We start from the raw sequence: 23,753 nt of genomic DNA, 5'->3' as shown, positions 1-23,753 counted from the left end.
GGCCTCAAGTGATCCTCCCACCCTGGGCCCCCAAACTTGGGATTACAGGTCTGGGCCACCACACCTGGCCACTTCAAAACTTTCTATGATTTACATATTTACATATTACAATGGGTATATTGTAACACAGTGTATAAGAATATAATTGTGGCCAGGCGTGTTGGCTCATGCCTGTAAACCAAGCACTATGGAGGCCACAGTGAGTGGATCACCTGAGGTTGGGAGTTCAAGACCAGCCTGACCAAGATGGTGAAACCCCATCTTAAAAAAAAAAAAGTAACAGTAAAAAAAGAATATAATTGTTATGCATCACACTGAATATATGATGAACATAAACGTCACCTATGATTCTATGGACAGAGGCGACCACTCAGTACTGTAGGTCATGACCTTTCCACCATGTGCTTTATAAACGGGACATTTTGCACAACTCGTGGTAACCCCTCGTCCCAATGCCGCATCTTGTCCATAACCAGGCATCCGAGGGCCAACCTAAGGGCCTCTGGGTCCTGCCTGCAGCTGGGTCATCATGGAGCCGCCCTTATGGTTGGGTGGCAGGCGCTGGCCTCCCTTCACCTCTAGCTGGCCACATCTGGGGCTGTCTCATTTGCTTAAGCTAAAGCAGACCTATGGGGTCAAAGGGCATGGCAGGCTTTTCGGCAGATGCAGCTAAAGGACCTCTGGAAGGACTGTGCCAATGCATGCGTGGCCCCCATCTCTGCACCTGGTGATCCTGGGGTGACACCCCATCCAGATTCTATCATTGTCCCGTAACAGAAGAGAGGGCACGTTGCCCCCAAAAGCACCTTCCCTCCCATGCCACAGCATGCTGCAGACAAGCCAACCTCCCCAACACACCCCCCCACACTGCAGACAAGCCACCCTCCCTGACACACCCCCACACGCTGCAGACAAGCCACCCTCCCGGGACATACCCCGCACGCTGCAGCGGGGCCCAGTGGGTTAATGCTCAGTCCAGGTCGAGGCCCGGGGTTCAGTGAGACGCAGGGGGTCACACAGAAATCCCAGAGATGGCCTGAGGACTCAGTAAGGCAAAGTTAACAAGGCCCCAAAAGGCCTGGACGCTTCAAGTCCAAGCACTCAGGGACAGGAAAGGGAAGGTGCCGACCTCATCATAGGCTGGGCACGGCTTCCCAAGGAGGATGCCAGGGAGGGGCTCCAGATATTCGCAGCCTCTTGGCGTGCCCAGTGCTACTGGGTCAGACCTGGCTGTCATCTCCATAGCCCCAAGAGCTGGTGCAGGACAGGGGTATGAATGAACCCTACCCGTGCCCAACGGAGCAGAGGGTGCCAGGGGCTCGTGGGGGCTCAGGAAGACAGGTCCCTGTGTAGGGACCTGGGGTCCAGTCTAGGGCTGAGCAGAGTCGTGGGGGTGTGCCCTGCTTGGCATTCATTCAGACCCGAGACTGCTGCCTGGCCTCATGCTGCAGCCCAGAGACAGGACGGCACCACGGCCCCTCTTGAAGAACCCAGGGTCATCAAGGTCAGCTTGGACGGTGGGCTGGCGGCCATATCCTGGCCCTGCCTGCGCTCCCCAGGGGCTCCCCAGCCCCGCCACTCACCATATGCCTCCTGCAGGTCAGCGGGACGAGGCCGTGGCAGCGCTTATGGACCAGCAGTTTGCAGTTGATGCACCTGTAGCCTTGCTTCGCGAGGCCCCATATCCTCTCACTGCACTGGCCACAGTACGCTCTCTGCAGACAGGAACAGAACGTCAGGCCCAGGCTGAGGGGCCAGGCAGGGCCTTCCACACCTGCACCTTCTCAAAAGAGGACACGGAGCTGGGCCACAGGTGGCCCCAGTCCCTTGTCCCTTCCAGGCGCCAGGCTGGCCAGAGCTCAGTAGCTCCTTCTTGGGTCCATGCCAAGGTTGGGGGAACCAATGGCCCCAAGGGGAGGTCTGGAACTCTGCTCTGTGTGAGGGGATACAGGGGAGGTCCCACAGGAAGAAGTCACCCCGTGTCCCCTCACACAGAGCAGGCGCTGCCTCAGGGAAGGCCCCCTGGCTTGCAGAGGCTGGGGCTGCAGCTCCCTCCGCACTCTGCGCACAGAGGTCTGGAGTCCTGTGTAGGGACCTGGGGTCCAGTCTAGGGCTGAGCAGAGTCGTGGGGGTGTGCCCTGCTTGGCATTCATTCAGACAGAATCTCCTCCCAAGAGCCTCAGAGAAGGCAAACTTGGACTCATGAACGTCCTGAACCGCTACATGGCAGCCTGCAATTATCTCAGTATTCTTTGTTCAGTATTTTTCAGGATTTAAAATGATCCTTCTTTATTCTTCATGGTTCTAAACAATTCGAAGATGACAGTAATTATCAGCTTGTTTGGTGATGTTTTCACGAATGTTTAAACGTTACAAAAGGCAGGAAAATGAATGTTGTTGGGCCTGCCTGGGTGTTTGCTGCCTTGCCCAAGTGCCCGAAGGGGTCCCAGCAGTTAAGGGGCACATCTGCACTGTCACCGCATGCCTGGAGTCTCCAATTTAGATTTTTTCCAGACAACCTTTCATAGCTTTTCCCTACTTTACCATTTTCACAAATTTCCTTCCTATTAGACAGTCTTACTTCACTCTCAAGTTAGGAAGCAGGGACACAGTGAACTGTGAACAGCGTGCACTGAATTCATGTGAGGAAGCGGGGACTTTCAGCATGGGTAGGCATCAGGTGCAGCTGAGCAAACAGGGCCCATGCCCTGTACGGGACCCTTCTGCTATCAGGAAGAGCCTGTTCGGGGGGACACCAGCCGCCAGGGACTCTTCCCTACAGTGTGACTACCACCTAGGACAGTGCCCAGCACACAGTAGGCACCAGGCAAGAAAACACACACTCACAATCACTTTCAACTTCTGTAACAGGAAAATGAGCTGGCTGCACATCCTTGGCACATGCCACCTCCATCAGCCCACCCACAGCAGAGCCAGACCGGGACCGTGCACTCTATTTGAACGAGGGAGGGGTGAGGGGCATCCCACCCAAGACCCCCAACTCAGGGCCAATCTAGCTTAATGCTGGCATCAGGAGTTTTGCCCCTGTCAGCACCTGCTGAATGCAGGGACCCTGGAGTGAAAGGAGGTGCTTCGGCTGTGCAGACCTGCTCCACTCTCCTCTGTTTCCAACAGCGCAGGAGAACACCAGCTTCCATATCTAATGCCGTTATTTAAAAATCAAATTTTTTTGGCTATAATGTGCCTAATACGTTTGGCTTTCTCTCCTACTCTGCAATGCTAGGGTCCTATTTAAGACCAAATTCGCAGCCACCAGGTGTCTTTACAAATTAACCAAGGTTGATTGGGCGCAGTGGCTCATGCCCGTAAATCCCAGCACTTTGGCAGGCCAAGGCAGGTGGATCACTTGAGGTCAGGAGTTCAAGGCAAGCCTGGTCAACATGGTGAAACCCCTTCTCTACTAAAATACAAATATTAGCCGGGCGTGGTGGTGATACCTGTAATCCCAGCTACTCAGGAGGCTGAGGCAGGAGATCTGCTTGAACCTGGGAGGCAGAGGTTGCGGTGAGCTGAGATCACACCACTGTACTCCAGCCTGGCAGAATGAGACTGTGCCTCAAAAAACAAAACAAAAAAAACCCCAAACGAACAAAAAAATTGACCAGTTTCCTTTCTGTGGGGAGCCACCCGTAGCTGGGGTCAGGCCAGGACAACTGCTGACAAGGGCAGCGTCAGTCTGTCGAGGACCGGTGCCCACCAGAGACCTCGTGTGCTTTGTAGGTGAGGCTGCCCAAGCTCTGCCAAAGGCTCTTGTTTCAAACCCACATTTCAATTAGCAACATTTCAGGAAACGTGACATTAAAAAAATAAAACCTAAACTCCAAGTTTCCATTCTCAGAAACTTACAGGAATTCATGGCTTAACAGTAAAAATGTTTAAGTCTGCTTTACATGTTGCCAACTTGTTCCCTGCTCATATTTTCTTTCTTTCTTTTTTTTTTTTTTTTCTGAGACAGTCTCACTCTGTTGCCCAGGCTGGAGTGGAGTGGCATGATCTCAGCTCACTGCAACCTCTGCCTCCTGGGTTCAAGCGAGTCTCCAATCTCAGCCTCCCGAGCAGCTGGGATTAACAGGCACCCGCCACCACACCCAGCTAATTTTTATATTTTTAGTGGTGACAAGGTTTCACCATGTTGGCCAGGCTGATCGTGAACTTCTGACCTCAGATAATCCGCCTGACTTGACCTCCCAAAGTGCTGGGATTACAGGCATGAGCCACTGTACCCGGCCTCCCTGCTCATATTTTCAATGCCCCATTTCCATGTTTTAGACACACCACATCTTTACCTATTCTGCTGGTCAGAGCCCCCGTCTGGGCTTTTGCCAGCTCTGGCTCAAGACAGCCTGCTTCCCACTGTGTTCTGTGGTTTTCGACTGCGAGCTCAGATGCCTGATTCATTTATCAGCGGGAATTCTTTGAGGCTGGTTTGAAGAGGAACTGTGTTGTCCTCTGCCAGCCACCTGAGGGCACTGCTGCTCCTGGGTGGCATCTTCTCATTTCCCTTCCCCACTCTCACCCTCTATAGCCTCTTCTTCTCCAGGGACCCAAGTGGTCACTCTTTTGTCCACTCACGATAAAGGCCAAAGTCCTGGGCCACCCACCCAGCTGTCCCTGTGGCATTCGTGGCCTGTGTGCCACCAGCAGAGGGGGCTCTCCAGCAGCCACAGCTCGGAGACGTGGCCCACCATGGTTTATAATGCAGTGATGGAGTAGGTTGTTCACAGCAAAGGGAGCAGCTAACTCCAGACACGATTCCCACTCTTGCTTGTAAAAATAATGCTGAGCTGATCTTCCCCAAACACAAACCTCCAAATGATGGGCGATTTCTTTTGAAGAGAGGCCGGACGGGAACATGGCAGGGCCGCACATTTCCGGTGTGATTTCCAGAGAGTATGGTCCGTGTCTACCTGCCAACCCCAGGATGGCAGACCCCATGACAGCAACCCTGGGCTTTAACTACTTTCAACATCTTCGATATTGACAGAGAAAACGTCATGTTTCCTTGATGACCTGTGGTCAAGCTGTCCTCATCTATAAACGATTACAGTCTTATTTCATCATTCATTCACCCCCGTGCTCTCAGTCCCAGCATCTACCAAGAGCCCTTGTGTAAGAGCTCTTTAATCCAAAGTGTGAGTTGTTTGGATCTCTTCTGGGTTTTATGTGCTACAAACACTTTTCCTGTGTGTTTTTTTGCATTTAATTTGGAAAGTAAAAAAATCTGAGAAGTCTGTGTGGCTGAGTCTGAAGACCCTCTGGTTCTCACTGCCAAGTTTTGCTCCAGAGATCTGCACGGCTTCTAGGTTTATTTTTTTTTTAATTTATTTGAGATGTAGTCTCACTCTGTCACCCAGTGGCACAACATCAGCTCACTGTAACCCTCACCTCCCGGGTTCAAGCGATTCTCCTGCATCAGACTCCTGAGTAGCTGGGATTACAGGCACACAGTACCATGCCCAGCTAATTTTTGTATTTGTAGTGGAGATGGGGTTTCACCACGTGGGCCAGGTGGATCTTGAACTCCTGGCTTTAAGCGATCCACCCACCTTGACCTCCCAAAGTTTTGAAATTATAGGCGTGAGCCACCTTGCTGGGCCCAATTTTTTTTAACCTCAATCCACCTGCAGTCTACTGTGATGGGAGCCAGCAGCCTGGATTTCTGCCCACCTCCCCCTTCCCCACCCTGTTCTGGGGCTGATAATTAATCAAGGATCCCCTCCCTCCTCCTCTATAGGAAGTGCTCGGCCCGGGGGCCCAGGGCCAGCTCCAACCCAGCAGCTATGTCTCACTGAGTGGGCTTCCCTGTCCCCCAGCACCATCCCTCCTGGGGAGGAGGCAGCCCCTCCTCACCTCCTCCTCCAGAACCTTGCTGGCTCTCTCCCTTTGGCTCCCTTACTGAGCGCTTTCTTCTCATGGTCCAAGAACAGTCATTTCAAGTCCACACAAAGACCCAGGCAGGAAGCCCCAGTCCCGAATGACTGACACCCACTCTTTCATCCTCAGAAGAGCACGGAAAAGTCCTCCTGGGTGCATATTCCCCTTTAAGTTTTGCTGATTCACACAAAACCAAGCGCTTCCCTCCTGAAATGCCCCTTTTAAGTGACAGTGGAGGTGATCTGAGCGGTCCTGCAATTAATACAAAGTGAGCGCTACATGGAGCAGCTCTGAGGTCTGGGCAGAGAACATCACTGGCAGGAGGGGAGATCAGAGCCCAGGCACAATTAGGGGGGAATGGGGCGGGGTGAACCAAAGGGCAGCTGCCCTCCCTGTTGCAGGCTTTTGCCGCATCTCGCGTCGGCCTCTGTGTTTGTGAAACTGGCTTGTCCATGCACCCTGGAGGGCTGTACTTCCATAGCAGAGCAGGGCTGCAGTGTGTCCACCAGCCACCCACCTCTCCAGTGTCCAGAAAAAGGAAAAGCTTCTGCTCCTGGTGGTGGGGAGGGTCACTTATGGTCTGCACCAGCCATCAGCGGAACAGACTTTTCTCCTAAATGCTGCTCGGTCAAAGGCCAGCACCCTGCGCTGCCTGGAGCCCTGGCCTGTCACTGGGTGGGCAGGGTTCACGCAGGCCACGTGCAATGGAAGGAGGGGGAGTGGTTCCTCTCTGAACCTGGGAACAATGCTGTGTGCTGCTCCCAGACGTTGTGGGGGAAGGAGCACACAGCACTGTGGCACTGTGATGGGTAATGTTATCTAGAGAACCGGTGACGTATGGCTTCCAGGTGTGTCTGAGGGTGCCACCAGGAGACTGACATTTGAGTCAGTGGACTGGTACGGCAAGACCCACCCTCAGTGTGGGTGGGCACCGTCCAGTTGGCTGCCAGTGCAGCCAGGACAAAGCAGGAGCAGGCGGAAGCGGGCTGGAGGAGCGGCTTGCTGGGTCTCGGCTTTCATTGTTCTCCCGTGCTGGATGCTCCCTGCCGTTGGTCCTGCCCTTGGACATCAGACTCCAGGCTCTTCGGCCTTTGGACTCTGGGACTTACACCAACGGTTTGCTGGGGGATTCTGGCACCTGCAGTGTTGAATTCCCTACTTTTGAGGCTTTTGGACTTGGCATGAGCCACTACTGACTTCTTTCTTCCCCAGCCTGCCAGACGGCCTATCATGGGACTTCGTCTTGTGAGCACGAGGGCCAATTCTCCCTAATAAACTCCTTTCATGTACACCCATCCTATCGCTTCTGTCCCTCTGGAGAGCCCTGACTAATAAAGGTACCTTGGCTTCGGACTTCTAGCCCCCAACTGTGGGACAGCAAGTTTCTGTGGTTTAAGCTGCCAGTTAGTGGTGCTCTGTTCTGCAGCTCTGGAAAACTCACACTGTGTGTCCTCAGAGTAGGCGGCCAGGGTGGGCTGGGGTGCCGAAAGGATCTCCGTGTTGCAACCCTCCCTGGTACCATTTTCCACAGACACCCCCAATGTGGCCACCTCCAGCCACACTCTCCTGAATGCCAGCCTGGGCCAGGCTGCCTGTTCACCCACACCCACCTGCCCTAAGCACATAGCCACCTAGGCTCTCTACATCCTGGTGTTCCCAACCTCATTCTCAGGGCCCCCCAGACACTGGCTGAACTCTCCCGTGCCTGCCACATTCTTGGTACTCCTGGCATCTCCTCTGCACTGACCTCCCAGGCAGTATGATCAGATGCCTCCTCCTCCAGGAAGTTCTCTGGGCTTTCCAGGCAATACCTAGGTGTTCCCAGCACTGGCCTGCTCATCTCCTGGAGCCTAGTTCACTCCACACCCCTCTTCAGTCACTCAGTAGCTCGCCCTGCATCTCTGTCTGAGTCAGCCTGAAGAGGGATGGGAGTCCAGACCCATTCTTGCCACATGATGGGGACCGCACAAACAGTGGGGAGGAGTGGCTCACATGCACAGAACTGCCTGATGGTCTAGAGGGCTGACCATGGGAGTAGAAAGAGGGGCAGGTGACCTGGGGGCACTCCAGGACACAGAGGGGCCAGATGCCCAGCGGAGGTTGACATGTGAGACCACGTGGAAGGTGAGCATGGAATGCAAAGGTAGCCCCAGGGCCACCACTCCTGACAACTGGGCAGCCTCCATGATGCTCTCTCGCCGAGACACATGTCCGTGAACCCTCCTGCCACTGAGCATAGGGAGGGTGGGGTACAGACAGAGGAAGCAGCGGGGCTGGGACTGAACCAGCACGCAGTGGCCTCAGTGCCTCATTGGGCTGGAGACAGCTGGGCTGGCAGCCACCTGTCATGGGGTCAGACTGTAGGAGGCACAGGGCTGACTGGGTGGTAGCATGTGAGGGGCTGTGGGGTGCTCTGTGTGGAATCCCACAGTGGGGACAGGCCCTGTACACTTCCACGCACCCCCAAGTCACTCCCTGTGTGGGACAAACTCTAGGGCTGCCAAGGCACCCTAGACACCTCCCCTTCCACTGTGAAAGAGAACAATTACAATAGCATCTTAATCACCCATTCCGTAGGAACTAGAAAAGCCTCATAATGAGGAACAAGGGAAGTAATCTAAGTGTCCTATGTAAAGGGCCCCTGAGGGCAGCCGGTGGAAAGACAGAGGGCCAAGCAGGGATGGGGGCTGAAGGAGCTTCCGGGGCTTCCGGGGCTCCCGGAGACTCTTGCTGCCGACAGGAAACCCTGTGTGCAGTCAGGAACACATATCTGGCACTTCATGTGGAATGTGGCCACCCTACTCTGGATGCAGGCAGGCTGGGGCCTCAGGCCAGCAAGCCAGCTCTGAGCTCTGGTAAGAGTCACACAGCCAGGAAGACACAGACGGCATTCACTGGGCAGCGTCTATGCAGGGGAAGGCCCAGAGGGTACTTCCCGCCTCTGACAGCCCTAGCCAAGGCCCCCATCCTGCACCAGAGAAAGCATTACTGTAACCCTGCCCTCAGGCACCTAAAAGAGCCTAGTCTGGGCTCAGCAGGATGTGCCTCCCCTCCTCCCTCTGCTTTTAAAAGTAACAAAAGACCCCTTGAGGGACCAGTCCCGAGGGGCACTCACCCTGTTAAAGCGCTTGGCTTGGAAGAGATGGCCGTTGGCACGGTACAGTTTTCTCCATCTTCTGGCTCCCCGGCGGTAGATGGATTCTGGAAAGGATAGGAGAAAGGCATAAAGAAACAGGTGGTGGCCACAAGCCCACACAGGGTGCAGCTGGGACAGGCTACCCTGTCCAGGTGGTGGTGGCTGCAACGTCCTCCCAGTCTGGGAAGGCAGGGCTGGAATGACGGCCTCCAGGCGGCCTCTCTGCGTCTCCTCACATGATCCTCACGGTGTCATGGCCTCAGTGGCTGCAGACAGTAGCCCAGATGAGGATGGAGCTGGGATCCTTATGGCGGCTCACTGACTACGGAACCGTGAAGTTGCCCCAGGCCAGCACAGGCCACCCTGTCTGCCCTCCACCTGTTTTCCTCTCCACGCCCCTTCTCCCCAGGTGGCCCCATGAAAAACAGACCTTTTTTCCACACAGGGACAGTTCAAATGGGCCTCGATATTTACACATGACTGTCAGAGGAAGGAGAGTAAACGGCATGCTGGGGCCTGAGCCAGCCTAAGACACAGAGTGCCACTGACTTTGGCAACTTGCCAGAGGCGGCACGAGGCCCGGGCTCCCCAGTCCAGTTTCCTTTAACCTAATAAATCTCAGGGCAGGAGAGTAAACTCATGGTGCACTCATTTCCATTCGCAAGTTACCAGAAACATCACCTTTCTAATTCGCCTCTGACAGTCGGCCCATGCGGACGGTGCTGCTTACGAAAAATGCTGGCACCAAGTCGTAACCAGAAGGCTGGCCTTGTCCCTCCTAACCGGGTCTCCCTTCGCGCCTCCGAAACACTTTGAAACGAATGTGTGTGTAAACAGAATCTTCAGAAACACAACATACAACGGAAAGCTTTGTGCTTTTATAAAATTCCATCATAAAAGCGACTTTCATGACCCGAATGAGAGCGCCACGAACACACTGAAGTGTAAACTGTAACAGAATGCTTTTAAAACAAGCGAATGACTAGCTCTGGCCGGAAACCGCTGGAATCGGGTCACACAGAGGGGAAACCTGCTCCTCTTCCTCTAAATGGGAGATTCAGTGCGAAACCCAGAGGTCAGGGGTCCTCAGGAGAGCGGGGGAACTAGGCCCACGGGCCCTCCACAGCAGCAGCAGCCGGGGTCCCGAAGCCCGGGCACAGTGCGGGATTGACAGAGGCCTGCGACACAGACGCGACTCTCAAAGACTCGAAGGCAGGCTGGGCCGTGCAGCCTGCGCGCCTTCCGCCCTCCACCCACCTGGGCGCCAGGCCTGGGATCCACACAAGGCACAGCCCCGGGAGCCGCCACTTTCAGCCCCGGTGGCCCTCAGCCCTGAGGAGGTCGGGTGAGCCCCCACGTGGCTCTGCCCACGAAAACGGGGCCCGAGTCTTGCCCTGACCAGCCCACTGCAGGCCCCGGCTCCACGAGTCCGCAGGTGTGACCGTCCCCTCGGGAAACGCCGGTGCCCCACCAACCGTCTCTGAAAAGAGAGAGAATTTGTGGAGCGGAGGAGACAGAGGCGCTGTGGGACACAGACACGACGGCTCACAGCCGGGGGACGGAGCCGAAGGCGGGACGCACAGCCAGGGGGCGGAGCCGAAGGCGGGACGCACAGCCGGGGGGGCGGAGCTGAAGGCGAAACGCACAGCCCGGGGGCGAAGCCGAGAGTGGGACACACAAGCCGTGGGGGACGGTGCCCAGGGCTGGATGCACAGTCGGAGAGGTGGAGCCGAGGGCCGGACGCACAGCCGGGGGGCGGAGCCTAGAATGGGACGCACAGCCAGGGGGCAGAGCCCAGGGCTGGATGCAGTCGGGGAGGCGGAGCCGAGGGCCGGACGCATAGCTGGTGGGCGGAGCCGAAGGCGGGATGCACAGCCCGGGGCGGGACGCAAAGCCGGGGAGGTGGAGCCGAGGGCCGGACGCACAGCCGGGAGAGGGAACCAAGGCGCGGATGCAAAGCCGGGGGCGGAGCCAAGGGTGGGATGCACAGATGGAGACAGCACCGAGGGTCGAACACGCAGCTGGGGGCGGAGCCAAGGGGCGGGGGCATAGCCGAGGGGCAGAGCGGAGGGACGGACGCACAGCTCTGGACCTAGCAGGCCGGATGGGGACACATGGGACCCACCTCCAATGCACCTGGGAAAGTCTGAAAATGCGCCAACTGCACACCTTTCAGGTTTAATCAGTAACGAGACTCGATGTCCTAGCAGATGCCAGGCTCATCAGGCAGCCCCAGCAGGGTGAACAAACGCTCCCAGGGGACACAGCACACAGCCCGGGGTCCCCAGTCCCCGCCGAGACGAACGCAAGTGTCCCCATCCTTCCTTGTCTGGGAGCCCGCGTGTCTCTGCCCCGGCTTGTCCGGGGGCCCACGTGTCTCCATCCTGGCTCATGGGCCCCACTGCGCTGTGAGTTTCTCAGACTCCCCTTGCTTTCTGGCTGTGACAGTTCTGAGTGCAGGCTGGGTGTCTGCAGGACGCCCCTCCATTGGGACTGGCCTGATGTTTGTCTCAAGGCGAAACTGCTCTCATAGCCTCCTTAGCTTCTGAATCAAAGCAGCACCTTCCTTGAAAAATCCACATTCCTACCTTTTGGGGGGATTCTGCAACTGCCAAAGCAAGCAACCACGAACCTCCCCCCCACCAACTTTCTAACTTCAGAAAACTGACTAGAAGTTTTCCCAAATACAGGGGGCCTGGACACGCTGGCTGGCAGCCACTCAGCCTTTCTGGGCCTGCTGATGAGTACGCTGGGGGGACCTGGCAGCCCCTGCCCCTCAAAGGTCACAGTCACATCTTCAGCGTTTGGGTTTCTGTCTGGAAAGTGACAGGCCTATTCCTGACCTAAGCAACAGTCAGCGCTGTGAAAAGAAGAAGGGCGAGAGGGCACTGAGCCCATCCGGGGAGCACACACTGAGAATGGCCCCTGGCCCCCAGGTCCCACTGCGAGGAGGCTGTGGGCCCAGCATTGTGCAGCCCCCTGGCCACCTCTTGGAAAAGGATCCCAAAGACAAACCCAGGTTAGCAGAAGCCCCTCCAGGGCTGCATCTGGACACAGCATGGGGTCTCCCACAACGCCCCCATACAGTGGATGGCACAGCCACGTGGGTCAGGCTGTGGCAGGAGGGATCTGGCTCCAGAGTCAGAGCTGGCTCGATGTCACATGCCCACTGGGGACCCCATCCTGCCACCTCCCTGGGTGCCAGGTTCCGAGGCAAGCAGGTAACGAAATTGTGGGGAACACAAGGGCCACTACCCCTCTTTCAGCTTTAACTCTGACAATCTCAAGGGGCTTTGTGCGTTCCTTTGAGATTCTATAATTAGGACGGCGACAGGAATTCTGAGGAGCTCAGTTTCCATGGCAATCTCGCACCCTGAGCGCTGACAAGACGCAGAAAACACATTTTAACACACTAAGCTTGGAGAGCAGCAGGCTGGGGCAGGTGACAGCCCTGGGGTGTGGGGGCAGGGAGGGAGGGGCCGTATCCCCAGCAGCAGGTCAGGGGGCACTTGAGGCCTCCCTGTTCCCTGGATATACGGCCCTGCTACATGGGGTGACCAGCACAGCCCAAAGCAACACCACAGAACAGGCCTGTGGTGCCCAGACAGGGGCAAGTCAGCAGCCAAGTGACAGTCAGGTGCCTCTTATGGTGGCCCAGGTCAGTGACCAGGAAGACAGGACAGTGAAGTGCCCTTGGGACCTGGGGTCCCCAGAAGCCGGGGTGCAGCTGTCATCAAGGGTGCGGGTAAAACGGGCACTGCCACCTCCAGACTCCACACCTTGCCTGGGCAGCTACTTCCACTGGATTCTGAGCTCCAGGAGCGCGGTGTCGCCTGCCTTCTTCTCCAGGCCTCCGCGGCACAGTCAGCTGCCAGCATGTCCTGGGCAAATCGAGACATGAGAGTAGCAGCGACTGCAAATGCATGTCCAGAGCTACAATGTCCCAGCGCTGCCCACAGCCCAGATGCTGGAGTTCGGGATTTGGGGTGAGATTCCCCACTTTGCCTGGCTCAGCCTGGTTGGCCATCAGTCCACAAACTGACCTGCACCCTCTATGGTGGGCACTGGGCCACCCTGGCAGGGGACTGTCAGGAACAGGCACAAGGACACAGAGTCCTAAAAAGCCACCAAAAGTCGCAGGAAAACACCATTTGCCTATTTACTAATGCGGAGCCCCAAGCCTTGGCTACCCCTGCACCAGGGTTCCCGCCGCCTTTCCGGCCGGAGCACCCCTGGCAGAGCTGCCTGAACATCAGTCCTTCCTTCCTTCTGCACTGGCAGGCACTGTCAGAGGGGCTGAGGGCAGTAGGAGATGATGTGGGGTGGTGGAATGGACCAGCAGGACCAGAGAGTGAAGAGACACAGGGAGGAGCATCCGAGGACCTGGGAGGCCCCAGAGTGGGGGCGGGGTGATGGAGGTGCAGCCCCTCTGAGGGACCACCCGGATGGCAAGCCTGCAACCCGAACTTCCCGTTTCTAACCAGGATCTATTTCCCAGCTGAAAACACGACTGAGAACATGCTATGCTTTTAATGGGGACTGAAGAGTAACAAAGCCATAGAAGCAGACGTGGAAAAAGGTTTCGGGCACTGCTGTGGTGGGGATTGGATGGCTGCCCGGGGCACAGGGTCTGTTTCGGGGACGGGCAGCCACTGCCCAGGCTCCCACAGAGGCGACCACTTCCCGCTTCCTACAGCCACCAAGTGCAAGCACACGCAAAGAGCTTGAGCGACAGAAGAAGCACAGCCGAGGCATGAGTCAGGCAAACGGGGAGCCAAGCTCTGCTGACTTCCGTCCTCTCACATCCAGGCACGTGGGACACCCAGAACCCTGGGAACAGGCAGAGCCCGGCCCTGTGGGCGCCAGGGCCATGTGGTGTGGCACAACGGGTATCACGGTGTCAGTGATACAGGGGACAGGCAGGTGGATGTGGGGCCCAGGAGGGTTGGGTGGGCGTGTCCCTGGGATGATGCAGCAGCAGGGGGCTCCTCAGGTGGTGGCGGCCCTCTGGGAGGTGACCCCGGGTGAGGGGCAGGTGGCAAGCCTGGGCCAGTCTCAGAGTCCAAGCCTCAGGTCTCCTTGTGGTGGAGCTGGGCAATGCCATTCCCCAGCCATGGGCCATGGCCACAGCGAGCAGCTGCCCACACAGGTGGCTCCGATGCCCAAGGCCCTGGGCTTGCTCATCTAGGGTCTAAGCCAATCAGACGAGCGCATTCCCGGGTGATGTTGAGGGCCCAGGGCGGCCAGATGATTGAGACATACAATCAGCCTGGAGGGGGCAGGGGGCAGGGTGGGCGTGGTGGTGGGGGCAGGCAGGGTCTCCACACCAGGGAGGCCAGGGAATGAGCTGGGCTACCCATCAGCAGCACGTGGACACATGGCAGATGAGCTGCCCATCACCTGTAGCCAAACAACCTGTGGGCAGCACCCGCCTGGGCCACTACCCCCACCAGGCAGCCCCTGCAGCCCAGGCCAGCAGACCAGCCTGCCGAGGCCACCAATGCCAGCACACTTTGGTTTTTGAACTGGACATTTTAAAAGTCTATAAAACAGAGCCTGTTCACTGAGGAAAGGTTTCCCGTGAAGGAAGCAGACAGGCCTTGGCAGTCGGGTCTCTGGTGCGTGCTGCCAGCAGGGGCAGGAGCCACGACGCAAACACACCGGGTGACAGTGCTAGGTGCTGTGTGAGAGGCCCCTGCAGGACCCCCAGGTGACGCTGCCCTAGGCAGCCTTTGACAGAGTGATCAGGTGGCAGCCTTCAGGACGGGGCCACATCCTCCGGCCCTGGCAATCCCACCTGCGGGAACTCAGCTGCCCGACGCCCTACCACAGTAGCCAACATGGACACCTGGGACAGGAACTGCGCTCCGTGGAAAGAGAAGAAAGTGGTACCTGTTGGCGAGAAGCAGCCAGCGGCTCCCTCCAGGGAGCAAATCCTCATATGGATGGGAGGAGGTCCTGGCTCGGACGCATGGGCCCCCGAGGGGCAGCTGCTGTGACATGGACTGCCCGAGGGGCCCTGAGCAAATCTGATGGGGAAACCTGGTGCTGCCCTCTGCCCAGGCTCCAGCCTCCTTCGAGTAATCGGGCCCACCTGCCAAGGAAGGTGGGAGGCACCACAGAGGCCTCTGAGTTCTCCTGGGCTCCCTGGGAGCATGTCAAAGGTCACAGGGACCCATAGTCATTCCACATCTTGTGGCCAGCCCAGGGCCCCCTGTCTTCCTCCTCAGGGGAGTAGGGCTGGGACAAGGGCCACAGCATCTGGTTCACAAGAAGCCAGGCCCCCCCATGGTGTCCTCCATCCTCAGACACTGTCAGCAGCTGTGCAGGAAAGTGCCCTGAGAGATGTTTGCGGAAGGAATGACATCCCAGCAGTTCGGCCTCACAGTCAGTTCTGCTGAAAACACTCTATTTTGTTGTAATATAAAACAAGGTTTTGTGAAATGACTGAGAGCCTGGCCAGTATTTTCAGTTTCCGTGGAAAGATGTCTGCCAACTTCCCAGCAGTCAGCTGCAAAGAAATTCACACCAAACACCGCCCCTTTCTATGGAAGACTTTTTTTTTCTGGACTCACTAACACAAACAAAACACTTCAACACCAACAAAAAGAAGCTGCTCCGAGCTCCTCACTGCTGAGCTCCGTGTCCCCCACCCGAAAACAGACCCGAAGGGCCCGGCACACAGCCACACCGGCAAGGCCGCAGCAAGCACGTGCAGCTGAGTCAGAATAACTCAGAACCAGGAACTGAGCTGTGAGGGGACGCGGCGCCGAGGACGTGGCCAGGGATGCCACGCACCTGGTGGGAGTCCCACCCTCCTCCCACGAACAATCCGTAAGAGTCAGAAAATGTACAAAACGGTGTTAGAGGCATCTGAAGAGGAGGCAGCGCCAGAGAGATGCACCACTGGGCACTGCGCGTGCTCGGCGCCTGCTGACCCTCTGGGAGGCCACACAGAAAGCCGGGCCAGCCATCCCACTGGAGACAAAAACCAAAACCAGGGTTCAGGGCCACTGGGACAATCAAGACCCAGGACTGCCTCAGTCGGCTCAGCCACCATGCAAACTATCATAGACTGGGCAGCTTCAGTGACAAGCATTTACTATCTCACGTTTCTGAGGGTGGAGTCAGGATGAGGGCACATGCAGGATTGGTCTCTCCTCGCCGGCTGGCGGCCGCACGCTCACCATGGTCTCACGTGGTGGGGAGAGCACAGGCGCAGCCTCTCTTGCGTCTCATCCTCTCATCCTAGAAGGGTAGGATTTATCTTACCGCAAGGGCTCTACCCCGTGACCCTAACTAACTACCGCCGTGACCCTAACTACCTCCGCCGTGACCCTAACTACCTATCGCCGTGACCCTAACTACCGCCGTGACCCTAACTACCGCCGTGACCCTAGCTACCTACCGCCATGACACTACTACCATGACCCTAACTACCGCCATGACCCTAACTACTGCCGTGACTCTAACTACCATGACCCTAACTACCTACCGTGACCCTACCTACCGCCGTGACCCTAACTACCACCGTGACCCTAACTACCTACCGCCACGACCCTAACTACCTACCACCATGACTCTACTTACCTACCACCGTGACCCTAATGACCTCCATGACCCTAACTGCTGCCGTGACCCTACCTGCCGCCGTGACCCGAACTACTACCGCCGTGACCCTAACTACCTACCGCCGTGACCCTAACTACCGCCATGACCCTAACTAACTACAGCCTTGACCCTAACTACCACCATGACCCTAACTACTGCCGTGACCCTAACTAACCACTGCCGTGACCCTAACTACCACCGTGACCCTAACTACCTACCACCGTGATCCTAACTACCACCATGACCCTAACTACCGCCGTGACCCTACCACCGTGACCCTAACTACCTACCACCGTGACCCTAATGACCTCCATGACCCTAACTACCGGCATGACCCTACCACCGTGACCCTAACTACTGCTGTGACCCTAACTACCGCCGTGACCCTAACTACCACCGTGACCCTAACTACCTACCACCGTGATCCTAACTACCACCATGACCCTAACTACTGCTGTGACCCTACCACCGTGACCCTAACGACCTCCATGACCCTAACTACCGGCATGACCCTACCACCGTGACCCTAACTACCGCTGTGACCCTAACTACCGCCGTGACCCTAACTACCACCTTGACCCTAACTGACTACTGTTAGGCCCTAACTACTGCCGTGACCCTAACTACTGCTATAACGCTAACTACTGCCGTGACCCTAACTACCCGCCAAAGGCTTCATCTCTAAATACCATCACGCTGGGGGATTAGGGCTTCCACATATGGATTCTGGGGAGACACTCAGTCCGTAACATTCTGCCCGGGACCCCGGAAGTGCAAGCCCTGCTCGGTTACGCTGGCCCACAGCCAGGGAGGAACTTGGCTTCAGGAGGAATGGGCCTCCAGGCTCCCCCACACCTGGTTCAGATGAGACTGCCGATGCCACACTGGGTGGAGTTAAGGCTTCTGGGGCCGCTGGGATGTAATGAACATATTTTGCACGTGAGGACACAGGATAGACATCTCAACCCAGAAGTGAGAACCAGGATGCCAGGTGCAGTGGCTCACGCCTATAATGCCAGCACTTTGGGAGGCTGAGGCAAGCAGGATCACCTGAGGTCAGAAATCCCCAATCCCAAAGTGCTGGTATTACATGCCTGTGTATCGTCAGAAGTTCGAGACCAGCCTAGCCAACATGGCAAAAACCCCATCTCTAACAAAAATATAAAAATTAGCTGGGCATGGCAGTGTGAGCCTGTAATCCCAGTTACTTGGGAGACTGAGGCAGGAACATTGCTTGAACCCGGAAGGTGGAGGCTGCAGTGAGCCGAGATGACACCACCTCACTCCAGCCATCTTAGGCAGAAAAAAAGGAATCAAATGGAAATTCTAAAAGTAAAAAACAAAGTGATTGAAAATAATTTAAAGGGTAGATTAAAGAGTAGATTGGGTGAAATAAGAGATGTCAGTAGAAAAAAATCCAGATTGAAGCGCACAGCAGGAAAAAAACCAGGACAGAAGAAATCCAGAAAAAAGAACACAGGAGACTTGCAGGTGTGTGAGACGGTGTGAAGCGCGGGGGTCCCAGGGGACACAGAACGGGATGATATTTGAAAAGTCAAGGGCTGGCACTTTGGGAGGCCCAGGTGGGTACCTCATCAGGAGTTTGAGACCAGCCTGGCCAACATGGTGAAACCCTGTCTCTACTATAAACATAAAACGAATTAGCTGTTCATGGTGGCAAGCACCTGTAACCTCAGCTACTCGGGAGGCTGAGGCAGGAGAATCACCTGAATCCGGGAGGCAGAGGTTGCAGTGGGCCAAGATTGCACCACTGCACTCTAGCCTGCATCACAAAAGCAAAGCTCTGTCTCAAATAACAAGAAAAGTCAAGGGCTGATATTTTCCAAAAGAGACAAAAGGCACCATCTCCCTGATTTGAAAAGCTCTGCAAACCTCAATTAGGATAAGTTCTCGATTTCCTCTCTCCTTCACAAGGCTGCTGTTGCGATGAAGACATTTTTGACAGGAGTCAGAGAAAACAGATGCTGCCTTCCAGGGCAGCAGTGAGGCTGGAAGGAATGACAGACACCCCAAGACAACGCAAAACCTGCAGGGAGAACCCCCTGCCTACCCAGAACTCTACCCCATGTAGAGAACACCCTCCAGAAAGAAGGCCAAAGACATTTTCCAGACAAAAAACAGATAGCTGTCAGCAAGCCTGTGCTGAAAGGAATACTAAAGGGAGTACTTCAGGCGGGGGGAGGCGGTCTCCATGTAAGCTCTGTTCTGCAGAAAAACTAGAGTGCCTACAAGGGTAGCTCGGGGGGTCAATTTGAAGGACCGCTGTTTAAGACAACACTTGGTTTGTGGGTCTGAAATACATGTAGAATTTACAGGCATAATAATAACAGCACAAAGACTGATAAAATAACAGCACAAACAATACAGAAAGAAGAATTAGGCCAGGCGAGGTGGTTCGTGCCTATAATCCCAGCACTTTGGGAGGCCAAGGCGGACAGATCACTTGAGGCCAGGAGTTTGATACCAATCTGGCCAATATGGTGAAACCCTGCCTCTAAATACAAAATATAGTTGGGCATGGTGATGGGCACCTGTAATCCCAACTACTTGGGAGGCTAAGGCAGCAGAATCACTTGAATACGAGAGGTGGAGGTTGCAGTGAGCCACGACAGTGCCACTGCACTCCAGCCTGGGCAAGAAAAGCAAAAATCCAATTCAAAAAATAAAATAAAATAAAAAAATTAAACCGTTGTAAGGTTTTGAAGGAAATGGTAAAAGTATTGATTTAGGCTGCGTCCCAAGGATGTGACTCATAATTTCTAAGGTAGCCGTTAAAAATAACACGAAGAGAAGCAGGACTTAACAAAGCCACAACAATAAAGGGGAGAAAGTGGAATAAAAACACTTGATTAAACCAAAAGAAGGAAAGAGAGTGGAACGAAGGAAAGAACAGAGGGGACAAATAAGACCAACAGCAAGATGACAGGGCTACAACGTAACACATCAGCCTGACAGCAAATGCAAACGGACTACATCATCTAAAACACAGCCATTTTCAGACTAGATTCAAAATAACTAACTTCTGCTTATAAGAGCTGTTTCTAAAATATAGAGAAAAAAAAGTAAAAGGATGAAAAAACAGCATATTAACACTAAGTCCCCTTCCTCCCCGCTCTCAACCGCCCCACAGCTGGTATGGCTACGCTAACATCATACAGATCAGATGTTAATGATAATAACACTTCTCACCTTAAAGAGCATTTCATGATCATAAAAGCATCAATCAAAAGGAAAATATGGCCGGGCACCGTGACTCATGCCTGTAATCCCAGCACTTTGGGAGGCTGAGGCAGGCGGAGTTCGAGACCAGCCTGGCCAACATGGTGAAACCCCGTCTCTACTAAAAATACAAAAATTAGTCCGTGTGGTGGTGGGTGCCTGTAATCCCAGCTACTTGGGAGGCTGAGGCAGGAGAATCACTGGAACCCGGAAGGCAGAGGTTGCAGTGAGCAAAGATCACGCCACTGCACTATAGCCTGGGCGACAGAGTGAGACTCAATCAAAAAAAAAAGGAAATAATAGGCCAATCTCTCTCATAAATACAGCTGCAAAAACAACAAACAAAATAATAGCAAATGGAATCAAGCAAAATCTAAAAAGGGCAAACAAGGTGCTAAAGGAATGTCATTGTCTACAGTGAAAAGTGAATCCACAGAATTCGCCGTATTAACAGAATAAAGGAGAAAAGTTATGTCGCATCAATAGATGAAGGAAAACAAGCATCTGAAAAAATTCAACACCATTCATGACAGCAACTTTCAACTAGGAATAAAACAGAACCTCTTTCATTTGCTGGTGGGGCGCCACAAAGGAAAAAAAGCATTTCCGCAAACAGCACCCTTAATGGTGGAATTCATAAAGCTTTTCCCTGAGACCAGGCCCAAGAGGATGCGGCTGTCACCACTTCTGTCCCACACTGTTTTGGAAGGATCGACAGCACCAGGGCAACAAGGCAGCAGCTGAAGGAAAGGTGGAAACAAACAGCTGGTCACCGGCGAGATGGCAGCACACAGAGGGTTCCGGAGCAACCACGGGGAAGCCACGAGGCCCAGCGCAGGCCACGACCCACCAGCTAATCACATTTTCTACACACTGCTATCTGCGAAAAGACTGAAAACCGAACTGTAAAAGTAACACTGCTTGAAATAGCGTAAACACTGAAATACCAGGGAATCATCTGTACAAAAATATTACTGAAATAATTTAAGGCCAGGTGTGGTGGCTCACACCTGTAATCCCAGCACTTTGGAAGGCTGAGGCAGGAGGATCACTTGAGCCCAGGAGTTCAAGACCAGCCTGGGCAACATAGGGAGACCCTGTCTCTACAAAAAATACAAAAATAGCTGCACATGGTGGTGCACACCTGTAGTCCCAGCTACTTGGGAGGCTGAGGTGAAAGGACTGCTTGAGCCCAGGAGGTCAAGGCAGGAGCAAACCACGATCGCACCACTGCACTCCAGCCTGGACAAGAGATCCTGTCACCCCGCCCCCCAAAAAAAGATCAAACAAAGGCCTAAAGATATGTTTATGGATTGGAAACCACAGTACTGTAAAGATGCCAATTTCCCAGGCTGATGTATAAATCCCATTGCAATCCAGGTGTCTTACTGGGCTTTTGAAAATGAAGAAGCCCACTATAAATGGCTTATTAATCAACAAGCCATTTGTATGGAAATGTAAAAAGCCAAGGACAACCAATATGGTCTTGAAAAATAAAAGCCGCAAATCGAAGGCTCACAACACAAGTCACAAACGGTGATTATAAAGCAGAAGAAATCCGAACAGCACGACTTGGCAAAACACGAAGGGGACAGACGAGTCCAGAAAGAGGCCCAAAAGCTCCATCTATAAAGTCAGCTTTCACTTTCTGTGCATCAGAAGACACCACCCAAGGAGAGGAGGGCGAGCTGTGGAGTGACGAAAGGTGTTTGCATCACAAGTAATCGAAGCATTTGTCCCTAAAACACACACACATCCCACGAACAAAGACGAGTGACATTTTTCAACACCCAAATTGTGAAACGGGCAGAAGACGGGAACAGGCAGCTTTGTGAAGCAGCGTCCTCCAACCCCCAGGAACCTTGGAGAAGCAGCTCACCTCAGCCGTAAGGAGGCCACAGCCAGGAGCCTTTCAAGCCTGGTCCCTGTGCTGGAAGGGGTGGGTCCGGGAATTCCCACACGCCGGCCTATGCCATCCACAGGGATCCAGCCTTTGTCTCAGTTTCCCAGCGCACAGCCCCCCTGACCCTAGGAATCCTGTCTTTTTGCATGCTAATGAGATGACAGGGCGCTGGGAGCCCCCAGACAGCTCCAGGATGCAAGGTCTAGCAAGACGCAGAATGCCTAGGAGTTCGGAACGTTCTGTCCCACAGCCCAGGGTCCAGCGAGGAGACAGGAGAGAGCAAGTCAGTCACCATGGGCAGGTTGTTTACTCACTCAATCGTGCCTGTGGCATGAAGATTCCACAAAACCCTGACGTGATCTGGTTTGCAGAGTGACTGCATGGCTGAATACAGTGAGGCGCTGGAGGGTGTTGTGCCCGGAGAGGCCCGGATGCTCCGAACCCCCCAGACCTTTGCCCGGGCAGCCCCCTGCTTGGCGGCTCCTCGCTAATAAATGGGTACACTAAGCAAAGTGTTTCCCTGATTTCCGTGAGCGATTCTAGCCAACCCCTGAGCCTAAGGAAGGGGTCGTGGACACCCTGATTCACAGCAGGTTGGTCAGAATCCAGGATGCCACCTGGTACTTGCGGCTGGCTCCCGAATGGGGCCGTGTGGTGGGAGCGAGCCCTTCCTCTGTGGGGTCTGCACTAACGTCAGGCCATTCGTGTCAGAGCTGAATGAAGATATCGGACACCCAGTGGCGTCAGAGTGGCCACGGGTACAGAAAAACCCACACGACTGGGCCAGAGAAACAGCGCAGAGTGTGCACCACGGCCGCTTGAGAGAAACGTGTTTCCTGCAAACTCCACTCCTGGGTGCACAAAAATGAAGGCCCGCCATGGGCAACAGAAGGTGCTCGATGTCTGTGGCAGCCAAAAGGCAGGACCCTAGTGTCGGTGACACCCCCCCATGGGCACCAAGGAAAGAAAAGTGTCCACACCCCAGGCACAACCAGTGCCTGAAGAATATCTTAGTTTATAGTGTTACTGCTCAGCTGTTTCCTTTATATAATCCTTCATCTATAATCATGCTGCTTTGTGAAGCATGATTCTTAGTTTATAGAATTGGTGCCTGAAGTGTAACTTACTGCTTACATATATCTAGCTTACACAATCATACTTAACACTTACATGTAGCATACTTAGTCCCATATAATCTTTCTATATAATCATACAGGTGTCGGAGCTGTACTGACACATTTAGTGCTGATTTGTACAATCCTTCTACATAACCATATAATAGTTTATAGTAGGAGGAATGCCTAGAGCAGTCACAGAACAGAAGCAGCACATGGGAAAAGCCAGACCAGGATGAGAACCAAAGACCCAGGTGGAGGCGTCCCCGCCTGAAAGGGCAAACGCTGTAATGGCAGGCTTGGGGCAGGAGCCTCTCCTCCTGATAAAGGAGCTGTGGCACCTTGCATCCAGTTCCTGTGGAAAGTGGGCCTCAGGCCTGAGATCCTGGAAGTAACCGAGGGAGAAGAACCCCTCTGGTGTGACCAGTCACGGCGGCTATACACCCTGTCAGTCTTTTCCCGCTTCTGTGCTAGCTCAAATCATCCTCCCATAAATATCTTAAGAGAAGAGCAAATGTCCGTCAGCTCCCACTGCACTGGCTTACAGTGTCCTTCTATTAGAAACCCTTTGAAGTCTCCAGCCTCCAGGTAAGAAGTATTACACACGACACCTGCTGCACACAGCCCACCTCCTTGCCTCGGTGACCTAATGGGGTTGACCCCTTTTCTGTACATGACCCTCTACTACTGCACATGGCATGGCCCCCTACTGTGTACAGCCCACCTCTCTGCCTAGGTGACATAATGGGGTGGCCCCTGCACTTGTGACTCACGAGATTATGTATGTCCCATTACTAAGCCTATAGATGATGACCTCACTCACGACTCTGCCCCCTGCTTGTACCTAATAAAT

General features: G+C 54.5%; 1 protein-coding gene across 19 annotated transcripts in view; it reads right to left on the bottom strand.

Annotated features, from left to right (window-relative positions):
* PRKCZ (protein kinase C zeta) overlaps window positions 1-23,753 on the bottom strand; it is a 120,507-nt gene that overhangs the window by 38,277 nt on the left and 58,477 nt on the right. For 18 of the 19 annotated variants that reach the window (XM_078330074.1, XM_078330076.1, XM_078330078.1 and 15 more), the window contains 2 exons: window positions 9,011-9,096; window positions 1,584-1,715 (listed from right to left, as the gene is read on the bottom strand). In XM_078330074.1, coding sequence (XP_078186200.1) covers window positions 1,584-1,715; window positions 9,011-9,096 — 218 coding nt within the window. Of the gene's footprint in view, window positions 1-1,583; window positions 1,716-9,010; window positions 9,097-10,288; window positions 10,581-23,753 lie in introns of those variants that run through there. The other variant, XM_078330080.1, reaches the window with a different exon arrangement.

This window comes from Callithrix jacchus, chromosome 7 (assembly GCF_049354715.1).
Source record: "Callithrix jacchus isolate 240 chromosome 7, calJac240_pri, whole genome shotgun sequence".
Lineage (NCBI taxonomy): Eukaryota > Metazoa > Chordata > Mammalia > Primates > Cebidae > Callithrix > Callithrix jacchus.
This window is presented reverse-complemented; position numbering and strand designations above follow the sequence as displayed.